Source organism: Amyelois transitella, chromosome 19 (assembly GCF_032362555.1).
Source record: "Amyelois transitella isolate CPQ chromosome 19, ilAmyTran1.1, whole genome shotgun sequence".
NCBI lineage: Eukaryota > Metazoa > Arthropoda > Insecta > Lepidoptera > Pyralidae > Amyelois > Amyelois transitella.
In genome coordinates this window covers 2,975,964-3,003,589 of record NC_083522.1, presented here as the reverse complement: position 1 = coordinate 3,003,589, position 27,626 = coordinate 2,975,964, and the positions used below count along the sequence as shown (strand labels likewise).

At 35.5% G+C, this 27,626-nt stretch overlaps 2 protein-coding genes across 3 annotated transcripts in view; one reads left to right on the top strand and one right to left on the bottom strand.

Moving 5' to 3' along the window:
* LOC106137261 (probable beta-hexosaminidase fdl) overlaps positions 1–27,626 on the bottom strand; it is an 86,134-nt gene that overhangs the window by 6,777 nt on the left and 51,731 nt on the right. For both annotated transcript variants that reach the window (XM_060949446.1, XM_013338062.2), the window contains one exon: positions 20,852–20,921. The gene's annotated coding sequence lies outside the window, so the exon portion shown is untranslated. The remainder of the gene's footprint in view (positions 1–20,851; positions 20,922–27,626) is intronic.
* Positions 18,907–27,626, top strand: part of LOC106137227 (uncharacterized) — a 39,525-nt gene continuing 30,805 nt past the window's right edge. Inside the window, exons 1-2 of the mRNA XM_060949447.1 lie at positions 18,907–19,043; positions 20,420–20,826. Of these exons, the coding sequence (XP_060805430.1) occupies positions 20,702–20,826 (125 nt within the window). The 5' untranslated portion in view covers positions 18,907–19,043; positions 20,420–20,701. The remainder of the gene's footprint in view (positions 19,044–20,419; positions 20,827–27,626) is intronic.

The following is a 27,626-nucleotide window of genomic DNA, read 5'->3' as shown; positions in this document are numbered from 1 at the left end:
ACACTAGCAACCCGCCCCGGCTTCGCACGGGTGCAAAATTATAAATGTTATTATACATAAAAACCTTCCTCTTGAATCACTCTACCTGTTACAAAAAACCGCATCAAAATCCGTTGCGTAATTTTAAAGATTTAAGCATACAGACAAACAGACTAAAATAGCGACTTTGTTTTATACTATGTAGTGAAAATTAACTCAAGAGAACCCGCGGGCGAATCTCAATAGAGAACAAGAAAGCGAAGTTGTGTTTATTGTTGGATTCCTTTAGCGAGATCGTTTTCTAGACGGGTGTCTATTTCTGAAACGGGAGCTAAAGGCTTTTAGGTCACTTCACTCAAGCAACTAACGAAAGTGACGTGTGTTAGCCTAGGTACGGCCCGTCTGCAACTGATGCCTTCTTGGTATTCTTCGCTGTTGATTTCATATTTGATTTGTTATGCTTTGTGGATCAGTAACTACTAAATAAGAATACTTAGAAGATAAAATAAGCTTCTATTCACACGCAGATTGTTACTCAATCGGGGATAGGCAATTTGGAATTCTTCCTTTAGTGGTTCCCGGGACCTAATAATAGGAGCACTCCATACTTTGGGTATCGTAGAAGGCGGCTAAGAATAGGAATAAACTTGGGATTCTTTTTGTAGGCGATGGGCTAGCAACCTGTCACTATTTGAATCTTAATTCCACCATTAAGCCATAGCTGAACGTGGCCTTTCGTCTTTTCAAGACCGGTGGTTCTGTCTAACCCGTAAGGGATAAAGACGTGACAATAAGTATGTATGTATGTTCTTCTTCTTGTAGGCGATGGAATAGCGATCTGTCATCTTCATCTCAACGCTATTATTATTAGTACCTATGTGATTTACCTGAACCAATAATAAAAGTAAATTGATTTGAAGATGCCTACGTTCAGCATTGAACGTCCTACGGCTGAAATTCTGATGATGGCCTTTGAGTCTTTTCGAACTATTGGATTTGTCTTCCCCGGAATGGATAAAGACGTTATAGGTACGAAGACAAAAGAATAAGGCAGCTAAATTGAAAAGTCTAGTTCACGGCGCAAGTTGGCTCAAAACCCTGAATGTTTGATAAGGTCGTCTGCAACTTGTAGACCTATGCATGCCCTGGGTGTTAGCATAGTCTTGATAGCTATGATTATTTATAAGATTATTAAGTATACAGTTTCCAATACCTGGCGAGGGAAAACGATATAAGAGGTAAAACCTACAGGGCCTGTGACCATATCTAGGACCGTTATCATAGATTCGCCTTGGTCTCTTCTCAAGACTGATGAGTCCACATCCGGGACTTACGCCATGAGGCACTACATATATAGGGTGACGTTAAGGGCGATTAAGGAAGCACTTTCTATCAGTTAAAATCAGGAAAAGTTTTTGAACTGATGATAACTATTCATCAATTGATTACAATCATGGCAATATTATCATTTAATGGTTTTTGTAATTTTACGGTGACATACAGACACAGATTTTTGATCCTTTGTAAACTCTTTATTGTACAGTAAAATCTCTTTATTCGCGGGGTATAGGTTCCATAAATATGCCGCGAATACAGAAACCGTGAATACAGAATGGTAATTTATATAGGTTTATGGGGATACGTTCCTAGATACTCTCCAAGGCGTAAGCGATCCAGCATTTCTATTTTCACTTTAAGCAGTAACACAGATTTTTTTCGTGTAGAAAACGCGCTTTTTCTATTTTTTTAGGTGACATTATTGGGTGTTGATGGGTTGATGGGTTACTTGATCACAATTTTAAGTAACGAATGTGAAAGATAAAACAATAAAATAGGCAAAACGGCTTTTACCAAAGAACGGAACAGCAACATTTAAAAATATACTTTATTGTTTCAGAAATAAGGTTGCTTTCTTCTGTTTGTTTACATTTTCAAAAACGCCAACCGCGGTGTTTGCGGCAAATGTGACAAAGGCGGCTTAAGTCAAAGTGCTCGGCGGTACCATTTGACGGCACTTGCAAAAGATATTGCCTTAAACACCTATTGGAATTTTGTATGAAACTTTAGATCCGCGAATAAAGAAATTTTTAGCCGCGAATAAAGATATTGGGTTGCATTTTTTTAAACCGCGAATAGTGAAAACGCGAATGACGGAAGCGCGAATAGGGAGCTTTTACTGTACATAAAAATCTAAATACAATGCTGATATCCACATTTCTACTCTATGTTTGGATAATTGTGAAGTTGACGTTATTGAAGAAAATGCTGCGATGCAGTTTTTTACTGCTTCTTCTGCACTGACACTTTGGAAGCGGCAGTAAGCTTAGTTGTAAGTAATTTTTTAAACGTCAACCAATGTGAGACCAAAAGGTAGGACAATTATGAAGAGATGTTGAAATGTCCCATAATAACGAATATTTTTTCTAAAATTAATTTGATAAAAAAAAAAATATATGAAGGAATTATTATTATATTTTATGGTAAACACTTTATGTATATATTTATCTCTACAAACATGCATAAAATCACACCTGTTTCCTTGGGAAGAATAGAATCTGACAGCCCTAATATACAATTGTAAGTAATTACACAGTATTGTAAGGTAATTACACAAACATTCACCAAATAATTCAACCCAACATCAGAACAGATCGTCAGAAAGCCAAACATATAGAAATTTTAAATTAACCCCTTTAAATTTATGATCATTTGCAAGTGCGCCGTGGTCCATCATGTCACTATTTAAGTCTACATGCATAATGTTTTTGGTAAGCAATCGTTGTAAGTGGACCGGAGTCTGCAAACTTGCATATTTGATGAGCGAATACACTGACCTCTGCCAAATTAACCAAAGCTACAAAGAAAAATAGGCTTTATGCCCTTAGTAAGAGGATCGAAAGAAAAATGATATGAAATATATATGTTACTGTAAAAGCCCGAACTGTGGTAAATCCTAAGATTTTCCGGTAAAACCTAAGATTTACCAACTTTCCATGGTAAAAGTCCGAACGTTCTTTTATTTCGAACTTTTACCACCATGTAATTGGTAAATCTTAGGATTTACCTCAAGAGCACGGTAAATATTGAAAATGATTGCTGAAAAAATGAAAGCTAAGTCGTCTGATAAAAATCCAAATGTGAAACTTGGCCAAAATGTAAGACTGAAAGTACCGGACATTGACAGAGCTAAAACTGACCCGAAAAGCATCATTGCAGTTGTAATAGATGTAAAGGACAACGAGTTTTACCAACTAGGTACCAATATTGGAGTACTAAAACAGCTTTACACACAGAATCAGTTTACCTCATGCTCTGAAGATTTTATTACGATAGAAGATGTTGTTAAAGAGAAAGAAGTGAGTCTTCGCGAAGTTGTTGGAAAATTGTCGTTGACTGGAGGACAAGGATTCAAAAAATGTAACTGTCTCAAAAAATGCTTGTCGAAGAAATGCGCTTGCAAGTCATCAGGATTACTTTGTAATTCTAAGTGCCACAATAGCACTCCGTGTTGTAACAAATAATATTTTTCTTAGGTACTTAGTACCTACTAATTAATGACGATTGTCTTTTTTTCAACTTTGTTCCTTAAAATACCAAATTATAAGAATCATACCGATTTAGTGAGATTTAATTAGCCAACTTAAGCGTTATGTTTGTGAGAAGATATTTTATGTTTGTAATTTAAATACATAATTATGTAAGATTCATAAATACATGCCTATTATAATGCTAAAGGTAGAAATAAATGATTAAGAATAATATTTTTTTTTATTCCCAAAACTAATATGTACCAGTCATCATTGGTAAAACCTAGCATTTTCAATATTTACCGTGCTCTTGAGGTAAATCCTAAGATTTACCTAGTGAATGGTGGTAAAAGTTCGAAATAAAAGAACTGTTCGGACTTTTGCCATTAAGAGTTAGTAAATCTTAGGTTTTACCGGAAAATCTTAGGATTTACCACAGTTCGGGCTTTTACAGTAACATATATACTTAATCTGATGTGAGCATTGCAAATGTTTCGCGATTCGATATTATAACTTTTTCTTTGATATGGATCCAGATAATTATATCAATTGAACGCTAATTCTTTGATTGTTGATATGTATCTTAATTATTTGCGGTTATTATTTCTTTTTGTCTTTTAATAGAATCAATCAATTTTATATAATTGAAAGATGCTTCCTTACCCTCAAATGCGGTTACATTGGCGAGGGACTTGTCACAATATTTAAGCCAATTGATAAATTTCGATATAAATTGCATCACTTTAAGAAACTTGAAACCTTAGGGGAAGAGGGAGATCCATATAAAACTAAGTAAATAGATAAGGTAAACACATGGAAGGAACGTTAATAATTTGCATTATGTTGCCGGCTGAGTAAATATTTAGGCAAAGCCGCGAAAGCATAGCTTGTTAATGCAAATTCCAGTTTGGGACTTTAAGATGCTAATTATGAAATATGCGCGTTAACAAGACCCATATACCTTCTATAAATAGGTATCAAGTAAGTAGATTGGAGGTGTGTTATAAGGAATAGAATATTGAGTTAGAATATGATCCTTAGTATTCCAAACTTCTGATATGATCATTTGAGCATGCTTTTTTTTTTACGGGCATGTCATGCTTATGCAGGTTTTTCAATGTCGAAGGACAAATAACAAATAGTAGATATGGTTAATGCAGAAGACCCCCGCTGTAAAAATATAGAATGTAGATTATAAACTACAGCATGTTAAGAATTTAACCGCGTCAAATACTTTCATGGCAGGCATAAATGATGCACGTTGTAAAAGATCGGTTATGCATACGTCACCATCGAGTTCAAAGTTTCAAAATTGTAGGCGAAGGTCTATTTTCGTTTATTTATAGGAAGGTAAAATTATCAAAGCATACTGTGACGTATGTGATGACGTGAATAACACACATTTTGTTGATAAAAAAAAAACTAAAGTCGCACGATGCCCTTTGTATGTTTTGTATATCACTTTGAAAACTGTATCAAATTCTTAGCTTGAGGAGAAAGAGACCCAGGAGGGCGGCGACTTTCTTTTATATTATACTAGCTGTGCCGGTGACTTCGTCCGCGTGGAATAGTTATTTTGGGCATCATTGAAGCTCTCAAGGATGAATAATTTTCCCCGTTTTTTTTACATATTTCATTATTTCTTTGCAGTGTGATGTTATATATTATTATAGCCTTAAGCCTTCCTCGATAAATGGTCCATTCAACGCAAAAAAATTTTTCAATTAGAACCAGTAGTTATTGAGATTAGCGCGTTCAAACAAACAAACTCTTCAGCTTTATAATATTAGTATAGATTACAATTAAGTAATTTTTTAGTAGCAGAATCGATATTTTCATCGCTTAATATCGTAAAACCCAAACGATAAATGCTACGACTCTCGTAGCTCATACGTAGAACTAGAATTGTAGCACTTGCTACGATCATAGTGCTACGAGGACAGTGTTGTTTGATCCGACGATTTTTTTGCGCCTGAAGCTGCGGTAACGATTATGTACATACATATAGTTATGTCGATAAATCTTACGGGGTAGGCAAAGTCAACAGTCTTGGAAAGACTGAAAGGCCACGTTCAGCATTATGGCTTCATGATGGTTTAAGTATATATTATGTATGGAATAGAATGAAGCAACGGTAATAGCTTAATTTTTGGGGCAATACTAAATTATTTTAGAGGAAAGGGAGATCTTTGCCCAGGAACTAGATACAAATATATACAATACTATATTTATACAATCACGTCTTTATCCCTTGCGGGGCAGACAGACGCAAACGAGACAAACTTAAAAAGACTGAAAGGCCACGTTAAGCTGTATGACTTCATGGTGAAATTGAGATTCAAATGAGTAAAGACAGTTTATATGCCTTACCTTTAGTAACCTTTAACGAAATCATGGGAAAGATATGAAGTGGTCCTATTCTTAAGTGCCATGAACCACACGGCACAAATACAATACAGGTACAAATACAGGCCAAAAAATCACATTTTATTATGAACTTCTAAGAAATACTCTCAGGATTGGTAGAAATCTGCTATTGTAGTTGCTTTTTACTTCACTGACTTCATATGTATTGACGAGTCACGCATATTAGTCATTGTATTAACTTGTATTACTTATCTCACTTATTGATAAGAATAATATGTAACCTGGCCATGTAGCCTTGATTAACCTCTTTTTTTAATAAAAAAGTCCGTAACAAAGTTGATACAATTTACATAGTATTTGTAACCTTCTATTAACCGTAGACATACATACATACATGAAATCACGCCTCTTTCCCGGAGGGGTAGGCAGAGACTACCTCTTTCCACTTGCCACGATCCCTGCATACTTCCTTTGCTTCATCCACATTCATAACTCTCTTCATGCAAGCTCGGCGGTTTCGGGTACTTTTGACCTGACCCTTTACCAGAACGTCCTTAACCGTAGATCACCTGTTAAAGACTTCATCAAACATAGCAACCATAATTTTACTCATGTAATGCAAAACATACATTTTATTATTCGTTTAGAGATTAAAAAGAACATTATCGTACTCGTATCTAACTTTGTTTATACAATAACTAGTTTATAATGTAAAAGGATATTGTAACGGCGTCATAAATTCATAAGCTTTTACTGTACATTTATTATGTAAACGTGTATGAAAAGTTGACAATAAATTACCCAGTAAATTGGGCGGGAAAGCACATTTTCATACAATGACGGTAGATGAATTTTTGCAAAGAAAATATAAAGTATGCAGCAATACGCTTTGGCCACTGATTCTCAACATGGGAAGTGAAGGAAGTAGGAGAAGCAACCTGTCACTATTTGAATCTCAATTCTATCATTAAGCCAAATAGCTGAGCGCGACCTATCTGTCTTTTCAAGACTGCTGTCTGTTTACCCCACAAGGGATATAAACGTGACTCTACGTATGGATGTAATAACTTTATAAGACGAGGACGAAAACGGGACCAACGCCAGAGGGATAAAATACTTATAAGAATGGCAAAAGACCCTCAAAGGTTGAGAAGCTATGTACTAAAAGTTTTGACCAAGTAGTGTGGTATTCATGTGTCTCGGGGTTATAAATGGTGTCGAACTAGCCCAGACGTGGCTTGAGTAATATTTTATTTACTTATCATTAGATTATGACAGACTTTGGATGGAAAAGTGTTTTGTTGAGCTATGAGAAAAAACCTCTATGCTGGTCTCGTAGTGAAGATAAAATCATCGCGTGTGTGTGTTCCGCGCAGAATGTAAAAGTCAATAAAGGGAAAGGTTTTAACACTTGGGATTTAACTGGCTGTGTCCTTCGAGACATTGACGTCTCTTTCTCAAAGGGGTAACCAGAGTCCAGATATATGATTTCCATTTGCCACGACCCTTGACTACATCTTTAACATCATTATCACTCACTTTTTAATTCTCAGGATCGGATATTATGAAAATCATATATACATATAGTCACGTCTATTTCCCTTGCGGGTTAGACAGAGCCAACAGTCTTGAAGAGACTGATCATCATGAAAAATATATGTAATATAAATGATTATGAAAAAATACGTGAAAAAGTGCTTGCGAAGTCTTATTTTCTGGATAAAATATTGATTTTGATAGATATGTTAATAAAATAGTAGATAGACTAGACGACAAGAAAGTTGAAATCCTAAATGAAGATTGTAGCAAGGAATTTCTTTACAGTTTCCTCGAAGTGAAACAAAGACACTTGATATTGTAATTTCTATTCATGGTTGTATTACTAATAAGTTTATTGGTGCAAGTGTATTCCGGAATATGCACCTGGCTTTCTATATTAATGCAGTGAGCGACGCCACTAGCCTTGTAAAGACAAAAGGTATTATTAAAAGTACCTAATCAATAGAAATGGAAGCTAGTAAAATGAGTAGTATCATGTAAATAATTTTACATGAAATCGGTGTTGTACATTACCTATTTAATTTTATATTTATACTATTTTACGTACGCGGCTTCCTCCGCCGGTAAAATACTATATGTACTACTTCGTACTTCACTCCACACTATATGTACCTATGTAAAATTTTTAGTGGTTTTAACGTGAATGACGGACAAACAAACACACTTTCACGTTTATAATAATAGTATAGATTCATTCAAAATTTTATTAAAATCGGGAAAGCGAAACTATGGATGGATTTTGTATTGACCACGAGAGAAAATTGGCGTCCGATGAAAATGCTGCAGTGTAGTTTGTTCCACCGCTTCTCCTACACATGCACTTTAGAAGCGGTAGTAGTTATAATTAGATTTAAGTGATGTGACATCAATAAGTGATACCTTCTATCCAATTTTGAAAACAAATCTATTCTATTATAGAAAAGCTAAGGTCGTAGGGGCGACTTTCGAGTTAATATGACAAAAAATTGAAATAGTCTTAAAAAACATCTTCTTATTATATCAAAATACATATAATTGATCTATATTAAGCTAATAAAATTCAATAACAAACTCAAATATTACCATTAAATCAATTAATTGGATTACATCAAATTTCATATTCCATACTAAACTAAAGCGGGTCGCATCGCGTAACGTCCTCATACGATTCTGAGCTTTAAGATCCTAGACTTAAAGACTTTAAAGTTGACAGCATACGTCACATAGCTGATAGTAACGTGGCCCAACGAATGTGGCCCGACGATGTTTTATTATTCAGAGACATCGATCAGCTTTTTACTGCTTTAAGTGGGTAGGTTAGTAAGGTAGGTAAGTCATGAAGGATTTGTATGACGCTTCTAGTCGCACTCTATTTGTGTAGCACTAGTTCTACATTCATTAATGTTTTTTAATGTAGACAATGTGCATTCGTCCATGATTTAGATTTAAGAGATCTATATTTGTATATTGACGTCCGATGAAAATGCTGCAGTGTAGTTTGTTCCGCCGCTTCTTCTACACATGCGCTTTGGAAGCGGTAGTAGTTATAATTAGATTTAAGTGATGTGACGTCAATAAGTGATAACTTGTATCCAATTTTGAAAATAAATCTATTATATTCTATTCTATTGTGCCGTGTGGTACATTACAATAGAATCACTCCATATCTTTCTCATGGACGACGTAAAAATGACTAAGAAAATGGTTAATAAATTTGGGATTATTTTCGTAGGCGATGGATTTGCAACTTGTCACTATTTAAATTTCAATTCCACCAAGCTGCACGTGGCCTTTCGGTTACTTCAAGACTGTTGGTTGTGTCTACCCCGCAAGAGATGTAGATGTGATTATGATTATATGTACGAACAATGTACATACAAACGTTTTATGTTACGCCAGAGGATATTCAGTAAAAATGCAAGTTGATTAAAAAAGGATTTAATCAACTTGCATTTTTACAAGCTTTAGCCCTGGTTGCATCTTCACCTCTCTTGAGAGGAGCCCAGGGTATGCCTTTAACCATGGATCCTAGATTAGGTGGGTAAAGTTTTTACACGAAGCGTCTCCCATCTGACCTCCGGAACCGTATTGGATCCATGGTTACACATCCAGTGGCCTGAATGTGCAGGTTTCCTTACGATGTTTTCCTTCACCGTAAGAGCATCATCGGTTAGTATACTTTATTGGAACAAAATAAATAATTAAAATATTCCATTATTGGCCGAGAAATCAGGTTGAACCGGGAACGTCCTGGTAAAAGGTCAGGAGTACGCTCGCATGATGAGTATGAGGATGAAGCAAATAAGTATGCAGGTGTCGAAGCAAATAGAGAGATGTAGTTTCTGTCTACCCCTTTCGGATAAACGGCGTGATTTTATGTACCTACTGGCTGTGCCCGCGACTTCGTCCGCGTGGAATAGTTATTTTGGGCATCATTGAAGCCTTCAAGAATATAATAATTTTTCCCGTTTTTTTTTCACATTTTCCATTATTTCTTTGCTCCAAATAAATGGAGCGTGATGTTATATAGCCTAAAGCCTTCCTGGATAAATGGTCAATTCATCACAATTTTTTTTATTAAATTCGTTTTTGAGATAAGCGCGTTCAAAAAAACAAACTCTTCAGCTTTATAATATTAGTATATATAGTAGATGTTAAGTTTGTACCGATTATTATGGGTGTACTGTAATACTTGCCTAATCTTTTTACTTTCTTAAAAACACTCAATTTTGAACACACTGAACTTGATGCAAATATCTGAATGAATGAAATTGAAGGACACAATGAGAAGAGAGAAAGATACAATAACATTTAACCACTTGTGTTAAGAGTGAACCCGGGTCAAGCGGAAATACTCAATTGAATATGAATGACGAATCCTGGAATGTCTTGAATGCGAAAGTAATTTAAGGTCAATGGATATTTTCCGTGTCATTAAAAAAACGAGGTTAGTAAAAGTTGAACAAACTTGAAGGATGTAACTAAGACTAGGGGCGTAAATATGTTACCTTTGTCTAGACATTAAGGTGTCTACCTACCGCACGCCAACAGAAAATAATATTGTTACATTATATTGTCTTTAGCGTCTTTATTCCTTACGGGATAGACAGAGCCAACAGTCTCTCAAATACTGAAAGGCCACATTCAGCTGTATGGGTCTATGATTGAATTGAGATTCAAATAGTGACAGGATCGCTTAAAAGAAAAATCCCAAGTTTATTACCCTATCGCTTAGTCACCTTTTAAGTGCCGAGAACCACACGGCACAATTAATATTGTTTGAGCAAGATAAGGCTTATAAACTTAGGGTTTTTCACTTAGGCGATGGCATAGCAACCTGTCGTTTTCTATTAATATTATTTCATAATAAAGCTGAAAAAAAAAGCTGATCGTGTTTTACAAGATTAGTCAAGTAAAAAGTCACAAACTTTGGACTCTGTCAGCACTATGAGGGATGAATTCGTGAGATTATGTGTGTGTGTACTAAAATATTTAACATTTTCAGACGTTTATTATGTTTTCTTAAAATATTTTTGTCATTTCAAAATGTGAATTGTTATTTGTTTAATATTCAGAATTAATTTTTACAATGAAATTAATGTTTGTATGAAATATTTCTTAGAATCGCCGTCAAAATCTAATTACAATAACAAATAAACCCCATCAGGAAGGTATACAAACGAAAACGTATTTATTTTATACCATGTTATGATTGATGAATTCAGTGTATGGCTTTAACATTTTTTTTTGTTCTTTTGACTTTGTTTCGGTGATTTTGAAACTGTCAGAATGAAACAAACACACAAAGGAATATGTAAAATGCAGTAAAAGGAAAATACATAAATGCGGATGAAAAGCATTTCAAAATCATTCGCTCAGAAAACGCATTTCGGCATCCACTGAAGAAACAAATTAATGTATAAATAGTGAAATAAATCAGTGAGGACGGACATCTTAATTATAATGCAAATGTAGGAATGAATTCTTCAGGGAAATGGCGATTGTTTACATTGCGTAGTTGGAGGAATTTTATGTTATTTTAATGCTCTTAGTTCTTCGACTCCATCTGAAATAGACGGGCTGTATTCGCCCTGATCAAAATCATCATTTGTATTTTTTGGGAAATAAATATGTTTGCAATTTAGAAATATTAATCAATTTTCTCACAAACATATAGTGCTTTACATCTTATTTTATATTTAAGCGAAATTGAAGAATACCAGATTCCGTTCTTATATATGTATGTTGTTTTAATAAAAGTCTACTGAAATTTGCCGCATACTCAAATGCTTTAACGCAAACCCATTTTTGGTTTTGTTTAGCATTTAGGTTAGGTTAGCTTTGCTTTTGTCCTTTATTCATCTCACAGTAAGAGCTGTAAGACAGAATTATTAATTTCGTTAATGACATTCGGATAAGTGATATTTTTCATTTAAAATTAGAATTTTATCATATGCGCAGACAAAAAGCAAAAGGATATTCAGTTAAGTTTCTCAGTACAACATGTAAACTAAATCTATTTAGTCTGTATCATCATACAGCACACAGAATTAATACCAGTCTCGAGTAAAATCTCGTTTTTCTGCGATTCACCGAGCAAATTGAAAACAAAAATCCACCAGTGCTATTTCCACGTAGTTTCAATAACTCAAAATGCCAGCCAGACACCGAATACAAGTAAATTAAACTTGGGAGTGCATAAGGTTTGGAAGCGGACGCGGTCGCCAGGCAGCGAAGTTTATATTGTGCGAGTGAAATGAGAAAATATTAAAGATGTTTTTAATATTTGTACAATTAAAACATTAATAAGATTTGTTTTTTTAAAACGATAATGTGGTAGAATATAAAAATGTGATATTATTATGTAAAATAAATAGAGATTAAATATGTGATCAAAACTTACATAAGTACATTTTTTAACAAATGAATGAATTTGTTATGCATTAGTACAGGGAAAGTAAACTCGTAAAATTTATGAGCAACTAGTCCTTTATTTTTTAAGAAATGGATGAACTTGTTAAAGATTGTTACTAAGGCAAAGGTAAGGTAATAATTATTGATATAATAGTTTCAAAACATAACTTACTAGGCTAGTTAAGTAGCCTGTTCTCTCGACCATTTTGAAGCAATGCTCTACACTTAGTAGACAGGTGTCGCGGTTGAAGTGGGTCCAATGTTTAGTAAAGAATTCTTGCCTGTCTTTCCGATACATATAGTATACATATTATCACGTCTTTATGCTTCAGGGCGTAGACAGAGTCAACCATCTCGATAATGAATGATGAAATTGAGTTTTAAATAGTGACAGGTAGCTAGCCCATCGCCTAAAAGAAGAATCCCAAGTTTATACTGTTCGATATACTTAGCATGGATATCTGTGACTGTATTACGCCAGTCGATTTATTACTTACAAAACCGTGGTTAATGCACCAGTTTTCCACTTTGGGGGGTTCAAGTTCCAGATCAGGATATATTTTTGCTAATATTGGTGTCTCAGATGTTTGATGTTCTGGTGTTATACTCGTTGTTAATTTTATCGTGTCTTCCAACCATGACATTATTATCTGTGATAAAATGTTTCCAACACTCTTAATGTTTACAATATTTCTTATTTCAATCAAAATAACGGCACCATCGCGTGAGTTTCCTCAATTTTAGTGCAAATAAGTACATATAGGCATGTTTGGATAATCAAAAAGTATATTAAAAATAATCTGAATTAAAGTGGTGGGATAAACAAGTAAATTTATTTTTGTTATATTAATAAAATCCCAACTCATTTAATAAATGCGAAAGAAGGTTATTTTATTTGTTTGTTGTATGAATTGACCGTGTTGTAGTTTTACCGGTTTGCGCTAGATGGCGTTGTCATAAAAGCTCATGAAATTGCATAGCATTCCATCATATTTTAAGCAACTTTTTGGTCGATATCAATAAACAGGTAGAAACGTGAATATAAAAAATTAATATTTAAGTAACAAACGTGATGATGGTACGGAACCCTTCGTGCGCGAGTCCGACTTTCACTTGGCCGGTTTTTTATTTAATCTATCGTTCAACAAAGAACAAATTCAACTTCCTATAATAGAAAACAAGAAAATAGGTACAAAGAAATAAACGTAGGCATTCAATCTAGCCTAGACTTCAGTCTCGATCGGAAAGATGTATGTGTCTATAGAAAACGATATGTAACATGCATTTATGGATGAGATATTATGAATATTACAGTATATGCGAGATAATAAACTCTTGTATTGTGATGTGCTAGTTACAGTTTAGAAGAGCGTCGGTTGTCGGGGTAAAATGCGGAAATAATGTGTGTGGGGGCACAGGTTCAAATCCTACCTAGGCCATGTTCCAATGACGCTCTTCAGAGTGATATGCATTTGTTTCAAATTAGTATTCAAATTCAAAATCTTTATAGCATATCATAAAGTACATCAGGTGAATTACAGTTACTGCTTATAAATAGGTATAATATGAACCGTGTTGGGCATCGCAATTTTGAAATATGTAATATGGAATCAAATGCTAACCGAAGGCTTAACGGCGAGGGAAAACATCTTGAGGAAACCTGCATATTAAGGCAACTGAATGTGTAACCATGATCTTAATATGAGTTAGGTTCCCATGCAATAAACTGCGGAGATCAGATGGGAGTCACTACGTTAACACTGTAAAAACCTTTTCGGCCAATCCAGGTCATGGTCGTATATTCGTACCCTGGGCTCCCCTCCAGAAAGGTGATGATGGGACCAACGCCAGAGAGAGGTGCTTATTCTATTCACCGAACATAGATTAACCATGCTAGGTTTGCAAGGTTCGGTAGCTATATTTTGTATGTGTTGTAAGAATGCTGAATAAATGATTAAAAAAAAAAACAGTTTCATGAAAGTGATAATAAAACCGAAATTGATTTTCGAATGATTTAAGGCATATTTAAAGCATTTTAGGGCGATACATACATACATATAAACACGTCTATATCCCTTGCGGGGCAGACAGAGCCAACAGTCTTGAAAAGACTGATAGGCCACATTGAGCTATTCGGCTTAAAGATTGAGATTCAAATAGTGACAGGTTACTATTCCGTCGCCTAAAAGAAGAATCCAATGTTTACAAGCCTATCCCTTAGTCGCCTTTTACGACGTCCATGGGAACGAGATGGAGTGGACCTATTTTTTAATTTAATGGTGCCGTGAACCACACCAAATTTTAGGGATTTGTTTAGTTAATTTCTTAATTTAATTAGTTTTATAAATTGTAAACGGTTTATCATCTTGTTTTTAAATGTATAATAAATATCTGTTGTAAATTTTGTTGAACAATCAACTAATTTATTTCACTGCACATAACAATCACGCAACAATTGATAAATACAGAAATACATGTTTTTTTTCATATTTCAAACAAAATGACAAAGTTATTTAATTAAAGTTTCCAATTGGTTCCAACGGACATTCATGTTCGGCTTTTATTTTCCGAAAAACAAAAAAAACGCTAGTCAATTGTTACGATTTCATCAGAGCACGTATCGGCGGGTGGAAATTCTTCCTGCGATTGGTGAGCGAAATCAGAAATGAGAATGCCATTTTGAATATGAGGTTATATTTTAGAACTACTAATAGTTGATTGAATTGTCAGTGTTGCCAGGCTAAACTAAATGTTGCCAACACTGTATAGTCAAGACTAGCTGTTGCCCGCGACTTAGTACAAAACAAAAAAGCTGACCCAGCGAATTGCCCCTTTAGAAAGATGTTGAGCGGAAAAAAAAATTGTGAACCAGTTTTCACAAATCAGCATGCTATTTTGAGGTTTGAGGTTAAGTTTGACAACTTGCAAACTTGTAACCTAATTGATAACGTGTATGGCCATGATGACAGAAAGCGGTAAAAACAAACATGCGCTAATATTATAAATATGAATTTGTTTGTAGGGTTAACCTGACGAACGTAGTATCTTGATCAAATTAAGGACGTCCTGGTAAAAGGTCTGGTCAAAAGTACTCGAAACCGCTAAGCTTGCATGAAGAGAGTTATGAATGTGGATGAAGCGAAGGAAGAATGCAGAGATCGTGGCAAGTGGAAAGAGGTAGTCTCTGCCTATCCCTCCGGGAAAGAGACGTGATTTTATGTATGTATGTTAACTTTCGGAATTAAGAAACCGATTTCGATTGGAAGCAATTATGAGTGAGTGACTAATATGAAACCGATACTATTACGCGTAGGAAGTTTAATTAATTATTAAATGGGCAATTCTTGTGCTTTGGTCCTTAGAAACTTTTAACAACACAAATTTGTGTCTTTCTCATAATTCGAATTATTTAAAGAATTTTCCGTTGTTAATTAATCAAGTCATATGCAATCAAAAACACACAAAAATGATTTAAAACTATTAGTACCGAAATTTATTGTTTTCAAGTTCTGTGTTACATCCACGTGTGTATAAATAAATATAAATAAAAGCGCTAAAAGCAGCCACAACAAAAGGATTTCGGTTTAAAAATAGGATTTGATTGATAGCCTCCAGGCAAATGCAAGATTTATGTAGTTCATCAACAGCCTTTGTGATGTCATACACATATCACTTAGGGTATCAATACATATACAAGGTTCATTGCAAAATTACTTTTTTAGGCAATGGGCTAGCTAGTGATAGGTTATTACTATTTGAATTTGAATTCTATCATTAAGCCACCTGTTACCCTGTAAGGGATAAAGACGTGATTATATGTAAGTATATAATAATGTGCATAATTATTCAGAAATAATAATTATGTAGATTTGCAAGGACAATAACAAAAACATTCCCCTGTGTGCGTATGTTTACAAATACCCTAATCTTCGATAGGTATTGTGAGTAGCCGGACAATCGAAGGGCGGACTTGAAAGATGAAGGCGTATCAGTCAGACAGATGAGTTTAGTTACGATTTTGACTGACAAAGGGCTGATATAGGAAATATTACTGTTGTTGGAATTTTTTATTGGTCTATTCTGACATTATTATACACTAGAACAACATTTTTGTACAGCAATTCTTTAGCTGTATTTGATATGATTTATCTTTTTTGGCGGCCGCATTGAATGGAAATCATTTCGAAGCGAAGTGCGCGGAAAAAGCTAGTAGTATTTTTGGTTTAGCTGCCGCCCACTGTAAAGCCTTTTTTATATCTTAACTAACTAACTTCTATTTTTGAGATAATTATGTATATTTTGTGCCTTCGTTAAATTCGAAGGATCCCTAAGGAATCTCAAAATATCTTAACTGAAATAGAATTTCTCAGAACTAAAGGGGCAAAACATTATGGTCGGGAAGCGAACCTTAGGCCTCGAAGCACAGCGGCGGAGGGTGAAACTGGGTACAGGCATACATGAGAAAAAGAGAGAAAAGGTCAACATATTATTCTTCTTCATTTCGACAACAAAAGAGTAGGTACCAGTTAATTAAGAAAGATATTTGGTTGAGTGAGGGTCAACACATAATTCTTATTCTTCTTCATCTTCCTGGCGTTAATACTGGTTACATCCTCTTTCTCTGGAGAGGAGCCTGGGTTGCCTCTTTTTAACGATAATTTTGGATTGGGTAAGACAGGTTTTTACAAGAAGCACATGATCCAGGTAGAATCCTTATTATCCTTCTTCCTCCTCTTCGGTTACATCCTCTCTCTGGAGAGTAGCCTGGGGTACGACGTTGACCTTAGATACTAAATTGAATGAGTCAGGCAGCGACTCTCGCAACCTTTGCATGGGAAACCTATCCCCTTATTGGATCATGGATACACATCCAGTTGCTTGAATGTGCAGGTTTCCTAACGATGTTTAGTATTAGCATCACTTAGTATTCAAATTTTATCCTTATTAACCTAGTATCATAGTTTTAAATTGAAATCTTGTCAAAGTTTAATGTGGTACAGTACGCCACGAAATTATATTAAACAGAGCAAAAACCAATCGCGCCGCGGGGCGGTCTGCGGTGCTCTACAGCTATTACTAAGTTGAATAGTTGCCATCGTCCTAGTAAATTGACTTTCGTTTCAAAAGCAACGCTAATTAATTCAGTTCACACACCGACTACAGAAAAGTTACACTGTTACAGCTATACGATACAAAATATTTTATGGCTCGGACAGAAAAAGTACATCATAATAAAAGGCAACAATAATTTAAGAGTCATTTTAAACTAGTTCACCGTAGACTTAGTACGGTAGTCACATAGAAAAATACACCATCGTCGTAGGTAATGGAGGATTGGAGATGGTATAATTATCTTTGTAGCCCACTGTTCAGTGGGGCACAGGCCGTAACAGTCTATAATTAATTTGAAATAAACTAATTAAGTTACAGGTAAATAAACTATTCTGCATTATATAATACTATTAAGGTTTGAAAATAACCCTAAGGTCGAGGAAAAAGAATATTGTTTTTCGACCTTTATGGGTCTCGAGGGGTGAGCCTTATCATATAATTATAGCCTTGAATTAAGGCATAGAATCGCATAGTTATGAATGAGTAGAAAAGAGAACGTTGGAGTGGGATGGCCTAGTTGAATGTACCTCGATTAAAATCGGGAACGTTTTTGGGAAAGTACCCTAAACCGTCGAGCTTGAATGGGAACTGATGAATATGGATGAACAAAGAGAAGTAAGCGACGTAGACGTAGCCTCTACCTACCTCTAACCGTCAGCCTGATTGTGGACAGAAATGTATTAGAGAATGTTAGAAGGCCTAGTCGAACGTACCTTGATTAAATAGGGGACGTTCTTGGGAAAGGTCAGGTCAAGAGTATTATACCGACGAGTATGTTGAAAATAGATAAATGTGGATGAAAAAGAGAAGTGTGTAGGGCAAATGAAGTCTCTGCCTACCCTGAAAGTGTGTATGTGTGTAATAATGAATGTTTACGTACCTCGGGGCGGCGTCGCGGGGCAAGCTCGGCTGAGGGAGTGATAGGAACGGGCGTTGTTTGACGAAGCTTTGGACTATGTTGGCTCAAAGGTTGGGCCAATGTTGTGTATTGCCCATAGTATGAATTTTGTGATTTTTCTAATAGTTGAATGAGAATTTTTTTTTGAGATTTATACAGAATATATTATATGACTATTAAAAAATAATTTAGATGAAGATAGGAATCGCAAACGTAAATACGTTGAAATGTTGGTAAAAAAAGTACTTCAACAATATTTATTTATCAGAACCAGAAATTAATGACCCTAAACAGTAAAATTGTCATTGTTTTAATTAAAATCCTTATGATTAAGACATTTTATTCATAACAATTACTAATTAAAATAACAATAATTAAAAACATTCCAGAAATTGACATCAAGTAATTATGATTTGTAATCTATTAGATTAGAAAACATTTTTATTTATAACTTTTAATTAACTTGCCAACATCTACAACATACGTACACCAAACAACCAACTCGAGCCAACATTGGTCGCGCCGCCCAACACTGGCTCGCAGGGCGGGCGGCTCTCACTAACGCGCGGCATCCCGTACCCGCGCGTCGCGTCGCTTAAAACTTACGACAACTAAGTTACTCGCGCGGTAAATTACGCGAATTTAGTTGTGTTCCGAAATTTGTTATAAGTAACGTTTTAGCTGATTATAGTTGATTGATTTGAGAGGTAAGTTGGCTTACTATGATTGTTATGATGTTTATTTAGCATAATTGTTTTGCTTGTTACATTTATGAGTTAAAAATGCGACGGTAAAATTATTTATTCTCTATAGAATTGCATTACATATGATTAGGAGAACGCTTTACATACTTATATTTTTCAAATAAGACGGTGAAGTAGAATGGATTGTTGATTAGGTGTTGCGTGAGTAATTTACAAAATAATTTATCATTAACGTGATGTTTTTTAAGTCTGCTTATGTGTGTTCTGGGGCGATTCATTATAATACTTTGATGGACGTAAAGTTGGCATAATATATTCACGTCTAAAATACTTCTTCTGTCCCACTGGTACCAATTCTGTACAACTGAACATTTATAAGTTAAGCTTTGATTTCAATACAAATTTGTATTGAAAAACATTCAGTAAAACATGTTGACGAAGGTTAAAGTTTATTAACTTTAAAATTCTTAGTAAAAAATTTCAACCTGTTCTATTTTTAAAGGGAAATAAAAAAGCTACCGTAAAATAAGCCGGAAATATAAAAGCTTTAAATCTGTAAGCTTCAGTAGGTCAGTAACTTTTCTTAATCAATCCGTTCTGATTTCACTTAGACTCTTAGCTACAAAATAAATTGAAAATTTTAAATCCTTGTTTAGAACGAAATTGTTATTTAAGCAAAAAGCTATTAACCGACTGTCCATAAAAACGTTGAATACAGTTCAGCAGTGGACGTTCTACAGCCGAAATGATGATGATATCACTATAAAAACACAATTATCTTAATAATAATTAATAGTTTAAAAAAATATAAAATTGAGGTTAGGATTGACAAGGTCCTCATAACGCAGGCAATGATTCTCGCGTTGTTCATCAAAATATAGACGGACATGCAATTAAATTTAATTATATTTCGACACTTTCAAATTTCGCCCTCATTAAAATGGTGAGAGCAGCAAACATAATGCAGAAGTTCTAACTTTAGAAGTGAATACGGATGTTTCTAAGGGTTTGCAGTCGCTACATTAAACGATAATAATAAGACAAAATAAACATCTGAACAACGATAAATTATTGAAATCAAAGATGAATTTACCCTTCATCGGCGACATTCAATTGTAAATTCGCTAAAAGTTTCCGAGAAACGAACAGAATTTGTTAGCGCCCATTTAATTAGAATTATTGTTGTTCTTTGGTCCAACAACGGGAAGGCGAAACTCTTCGCAGTTAGATCACGCACCATTCACCATTGGAGCCCGCTCAATTCATTATCGGAACAAAATGCTTTTCGAATTCAATTAGACTAAGCTATTCGTTAGCTACAACTTTCTGAATGCATAATTTGGCATTAACAGCGCTTTCATTGAAATATATTGTTTCAGATGCGCCGCGATTGCAGCAAAAGAGGAACTCACGTGCTGGCTGGAAAATATATTTGAGAAACTCTTCGGAGAAAAAAAAAAGCTTATAACTTTTTTAAGAACTGGTTGAATAGGGCATGAGAAACTCTTTGATTGAGAATTTGAAAAAGGAAGATAAATATTATTGTTGTGGTGGCAGTCGCACAAGCGGCGCCGCGCGGTTCGGTTGTGGCTCGTTGGCGTTGCTGGTTGCTGGTTGGGGCGGGTGCCGTGAGCGCCCAGCGGAGCCCGCTCAGCTGGGCCATGGGCAGCTCGCAGCGACTGGCGGCCGTGGCTGCCGTCTCTCATGCAAGACATTATTACAATCACACGCAACCAGACGTAGCACAAGATACTACGCCTTACACCGTCAATGTTTTCTTTGTCAGGTCAGTATAAAAAAAGTGTACTCACTTAAAACAGTTTTAGTATAGTTGGTACATCATCATCATCCTTCTGGCGTTAGTTCCGGTAGCGTCCTCACCTGGAAAGGAGAAGGTAAGTTAACTTTTTATCTCAGCTTTACAAGGAAACCTATCCCATATCAGATTATAGTTAAATTCAGTTGCCTAAAGTTGTCTCACGATATCATTACTTTACTAAGTACAGTATTAAAAGATGGTTTCTCTGTGTGGTTTCCGACCATACAGGAGATCGGGGTCGACCGTTAAATAGGGACGTCATTATTCACTGGTTCGTGGTCATGTGGGCGACCGACTCATTCCTTACACTGTTTCTCATTACATCACCGTGATTTAACTCCACACGACACGTTTGGTAATAACAGTTTTATAACTAGTTCCCACGCTATACAAGTTTTATAACAGTTAAGACATAATTTTGAACTATAACCCGCGACTCTGCAACGGTAAATCACATCGTAACATTTATGATGATAACAAGACATACGAGAGAGAAAATGGTCAATGAAATCGTTCAATCTATCCGGGTCATACCCATTCAGTTTTGTCGAATGAATTTTCATGGATCTAAAACTCCTGTCCTGTTTAAATTTTCACCACTTTGGAGTGAAGCACTATGATCACGATCTTGGATTGGGTAAGTCAGGGTTTAACACGAAGCGACTCCCGTCTGACATACGCAACCTTTGCAGGGGAGCCTGGCCAATATTGGATCCTTTTTGTTTTATTCTTTCACCTGGCGTAAACCCCGGTCACATCCTCATCTTTTTGATGTGGACCGACGCCTTTGACCGTGATCTTGGTTTGGGTAAGTCAGGTTTTTACATGAAACGCCTTTCGTCTGCTGACATCCGCAACTTTTCTGCAACCCAACCCATATTGGATTTTTCATAGACCGTAATTCTTTAAAGATTAATGCGTGGATTTAAAGATGACAGGTTTAACTGCGGGCTGAGTGGATGCACGCTAAATGATTCAGGGCAAAAAGGCGCAGGTGGTTTGAAAGCAATTTAATGTGTCTGTATTTTATGAAAATTTACTCTTTCAGGTTAAAAAGCGTAGACGCCAGGTTCGTAGTTTTAATTCGGACGCTATCAAATTGTTGATTAAGACTTACATGACGTATCAATTTTTAGATTATCATAGGTAATCATGATTTATGGTATAAATATTTACACGATAATAGAGTTATGAAATCGTAAAAAAGTTTAATATGTTGGAAAGAGGCTTGCGTGCGAAGACGGGGCTGGGCGCTAGTGTTAATGTAAAGTAAGAAAGATCCCGTGGCAATAATATATTCAGCTGAAAGTCTATGCGCAGACATTTGATACACTTCTCGACAAAGTCTTCCGAAGTGGCATAATCCCCCGGCTGTAAAAGAAAACCAACTTTGTCTTCAAGACGAGATTAACAGCGTGTACCTTTGGGTGTAAGGAAGTTGATACGGTGTACATTGTAAGCCTAGGGATATTAGTGTGTGTATTGAAAATGACTTCATTGTTAGAAAATTTATGTTACTGCATTTCTTATCATCATTACTTGGTCTCAGCAGTCCTCTGTCAGGCATTGGCCAATAAACAACAACTTTTGGCACTGTCTACTCCGTAGGGGGTAAGATGTGCTTATATGTATGGAAGAAATTGTAGAATGCGTATAAGGCCGCCTTTTGTAGGTACATTACCTTAACATAAGCTTAGGATAAATCTATTGTTATAATTTTATTTGAAACTAGCTTTCCCCCGCGACTCCGTCCGCGCGGATGTCGGTCTTCGCGTAGATGGTTTATTTCTCCATTTTATTTTCAGTCCGGTCAATTTAGACCAAAAAATAGGAATGAAGCTACATTAATTCCCATCAAGCTGAAAATGAGTATAATTGTTTAAAACACAATCAAAAGCATTATTTCAAAATTCCCCATGATTCCGGTTTAAGGAAAAAAATTACCCAAGGTCAAAGGTAAGAAAATGGGATTTTCACGATTTTCTTCAAAACGGTAAGTTTTATAGGAAAATTACCTCAGACATAGATTGTAGATCATAAAGATATCTATAAAAAGGAATCAAAATTTTTTTTCAATAAAGCTACCGTTTCTGAGATATTACGATGCCAAAAGTTGCAAGCGTCATATTATGCATAAGCACGTCTCGTATCGTATTTACTCTATGTAGCAGTAATATAAGTAAAAATATTGTTCTGTCGGTAATTTTAACTTGAATTCAAAATATAAAATATACATAAGTATAATGAAACCCAGTCCCTTCATTTATACTGTAGTGAAACCTTGAGACAACATCTGTCTCTCTGTTTAATTGTGTACGTGGCTAGGCTCGTATAGCTGCTTTATCTCAGAATGCTCAACACATGAAATACCGTTAGTCTTTAATAATAGTTGTCCTTGCGGGGATACCGTTGTCGGCTATGGACACCACGGCCTCTTATGCCCTAGGAGTGCCGGCCGTTTAGGGCGCCATGCCGCCCTAAATGATATAATCCTCCGTGCTCTTGCCACCATCCATGTTCCAGCCGTTCTAGAACCAAACGGTCTGGCTCGGGATGATGCCAAGAGACCGGATGGTATGACTTTGGTACCTTGGAGATTGGGGCGGCCTTTGGTGTGGGATGCTACTTGTGTCGACACACTTGCGCCGTCTCATCTTTAGGTTACTTAATCTAAGGCTGTTCTGCTTCAAATGAGGCAAAAAACCTCAAAAGGCGCAAATATGTAGTTATCGGGATCAAAGTTTACATCAGATGGCAAGTGTGTGATAGTGATATTGAAAGGAGAGTGAACGCGAGGAACATGGTGAATGGAGCTTTGCATGCCTTTATGAGCAGTCTTTGTGTGCACAGGGGCGTGTTGGTCCCGACATTAATGTATGGGAGTGAAAGTTGGGTATGGCAAAAGAAGCACGAAAGCAGAATAAATGCAGTGGAAATGAGAGCGTTAAGGAGTATGTTGGGTGTGAAATTGAGTGACCGGATAAGGAACAGCGCGATAAGGGAATGTTGTGATGTGAAAGATGTAGTTACAGGAATAGAAAAGGGTATGTTGAGATGGTTCGGTCATGTGGAGAGGATGAATGAAAACAGGTTGACTAAGCAGATATACATGGAGAGTGTGGAGGGAAAGGTCGGAGTGGGAAGACCTAGACGAACATATCTTGATCAAATTAAGGACGTCCTGGTAAAGGGTCAGGTCAAAAGTACCCGAAACCGCCGAGCTTGCATGAAGAGAGTTATGAATGTAGATGAAGCAAAGGAAGTATGCAGGGATCGTGGCAAGTGGAAAGAGGTAGTCTCTGCCTACCCCTCTGGGAAAGAGGCGTGATTTTATGTATGTATGTTTGTATGTAGTTATCGGTAATATCTATACTTTTGAACCTTTTGGGGTAGAAACTCTGGGACCGGGGGGCCTATCTGCCCATCAGCTTTTCCGACAATTGTCGAAAAAGCTAATTGAGGTATCTCTTGACCGGAGGGCTGGAAATTATCTGGCTCAGAGAATCAGCTTTGCCATTCGAATTGGCAATGCTGCCAGCCTTCTGGGCACATTCCCGCATGTTGATGCTATGCAAGGACTGTACAATTTATAAATTAAATTTTAGTTTGTAGTCATCTTTTTTCTTTCTTTTTATAAGTAGTTTTAGTTTTAATTTGATTATTGCATTGAATTTGATAATTGTAATCTCTATTATTGTCCTAAGATGATTTTCTTCACTCAGGGTTATTCTATTTTTTTAAATAATAAATGCGAAAGTTAGTCTTGAGTGCCACTGCGTAGTGAAAACACGTGTTTATTCTAACCTATTTCAGACTTTTTCAAGTTTAATAATAAAAATGTTAAAAAAAACGCGCTAATAGTACACTACCTCAGAGGTGGCAAGGAAACGGATGCATATTATGACGCTTGCAACTCGTTATATCACAGAAACGGTAGCTTTGTTGAAAAAAATTATTGATACCTTTTTTATAGATAACTTTATGATCTACAATTTATGTCTGAGGTAATTTTCCGATTTGAAAAACTTACCGTTTTAAAGAAAATTGCGATACACCCATTTTTTACCTTTGTCCGTGAGTAAATTTTTTTCCTTAAACCGGAATCATGGGGAATTTTGAAATAATGCTTTTGATTGTGTTTTAAATAATTATACTCATTTTCAGCTTGATGGGAATTAATGTAGCTATGTAGTATTTTTTTCATAGTAATTAGTAGCGGCCCGCTTGTGCAGCAAACGGTTCAAGCCAAAGCCGACTTTAGGCGCTACAGGTTACGGCGCTAAATCCACTGCGGGTAACGCAACGTGTGTTCGCGGTTCTACAGAACAACGTCTATGGATAAACTAATTTAGATTAAGATTTTTTTTCTTCGTATTTTTTCGGGATAAAAAGTATCCTATTTTACGCCCAGGATAATAAGGTATAATTATACCAAGTTTCATCAAAATCGAACCGTTAGTTTTCACGTGATGCCTGAACATACAGACAGACAGACAAAAATTTTTTTAATCACATTTTTGTGTTTGGTATCGATCCAGTAACACCCCCTGCTATTTATTTTTTCAATATTTTCAATGTACAGAATTGACCTTTCTACAGATTTATTATATGTATAGATAAAGGGTAGGTATCTATCTTATCTTCCAATCTCTCTCTCCCATCCACATACAAACCACTTCATTAAAATTTTCCGATTAGTAAATGTAAAATTAATGGACTCAAACGATGATGTATAAGAAAACAGTCTTTATACGTGGTAATTTGTGGTTATAGGTCATTAAGCAAATAACAAGCGGCTAACGTTTTCTGAAAGGGTGAAACCACTGAGTGAAGAATGAATTTATGTAATTTCTTGGGACAGTTTTTTATAAATGAAAGGAACTAAGTTATTCGACAGACACTAAAAGTTTACCGGTTAATTTACCGGGTTGGCCCACAAAGATGCCGTTTAAGTAGTTTAATATTCAGGCTAATTTCAGCCCTCGGTTCATTCAGAAAACTAGTGAAGTGCACCTTCGCGAGTTTCTTCGTAATAAGTGCCATAATTGAATGTTAAATTCAGCTCATAAGTCGTATATATGGACTATGTAACTAATATTATGTACAAATAAAAAAATCTGTAGAAATATTTTATTATGATAGTCCAATGTAGGAGCTATTAACTGAAAAGTATTTCAGGACACGATGGAATAGAATTAAATTATTTTTAAAGTTGGATATAAGGTATCACTTATTGACGTCACATCACTTAAATCTAATTATAACGCTTCCAAAGCGCACGTGTTGAAGAAGCGGCGGAACAAACTACACTGCAGCATTTTCACCGAACGTATTTTTACAAATATAGATCTCTTTAATCCAATCACATAGATATCGATAAGTCAATCGTTTAATTAGTCAACTCTCGTAAGTCGTAAGATCCAAACATAGTAATGGTTGTCAAAAGTTAGTCCGCCGGGCCGCATGTCCCGAGGCCGATTTCAGGAAACGTCCGGCTGTCGCCTAATTGGACGTGTGAAGGGTGACTTACTAACCTGTATTAGTTACAGACAATACAAACTCAACAATACTCTACATATAGAATGATAGAATTTATTCTTAAGGTACAAATCGATATAAGGGTAATCGAACTATGTTATTGACACGGTACCTACATAGTTTTAGAGTCTTATTTACAAATAATTAATTTATTGTGTGTTGGTTTAACTTCGCTTTAAAAAGATAAGATCTTTTGCAAGCGGCAATAGCAAACAGTACGACAAATCGGAAATTATAGTTTAAACACGCTATGGGCAAAAAAGGCGTGTGTACCACCAAAGGAATGATTTTATATATTTAGCTATACTATTTCGTCGTATAAATAAAACGTGACAAAAATTCAGGCAGGAAATTTTATTCATGCTTCCGTATTGTAAATAGGAACGTAACATCCATCTGTTACATTCAGAGCAATGCTAACCCAACTAAAAATATTTTGGTGGTATATTTTAGAATTGGAAAAAAATACTCCTGAGGCCATAAGTTTGTAATCATTCTTCAGGAAAAATAAATAAAAGATCAGTTCGAGTGACATTGTGGATCGTAAATTTTAACTTTTTTTGTTAGCTTTCTTTGTTATATATACTTTACTACTAGCTTTCTTTGTTATATATACTGAAAACAGTCAAAAAATAATAAAATGGCTACTAAAATAAGTATATACTCGTATATAGGGTTATTTGTCGTCTATTCTACGATAATCAAATCCTGTACAACTTAAGTGAACCGAAGGCCGTTCATTAAAATATAGAAAATTATATAGACAAATGACTGTCGGAGAATAGTTTCAAGTTTGATTTTGCAATTATCGCCTAACTAGCAATGTGGTTCAAGCCTTAACAATATCCGTGCTGCAGCTAATCTGCACAAACATGGATTAAATTAATTAATGTTATTTTCATTAACGGTTTTCACGTATTTTACAAAAGTGCTGATATAAATTGATATTGAATTTATTGTTCCTCTTAAATTTTAAGTTTGTTGAATATTGTGTATGAACTATCTATCCTATCTTATGTATATGAACCATAGAACATCAACAGTATACGTTATCAAACATCACATGGAAATTTTATAAATTATTTGTTCATAGCCAGTTCTATATCTGTGTTATGTTAGAAAGATTATGTTTTGTAAAATAATACTAGCATACTCTTCCACAAGACTAGGCTTCTAGACTTCTGGCAAAATATACATACATATTATCATATCTGTTTCCCATGGGAGCA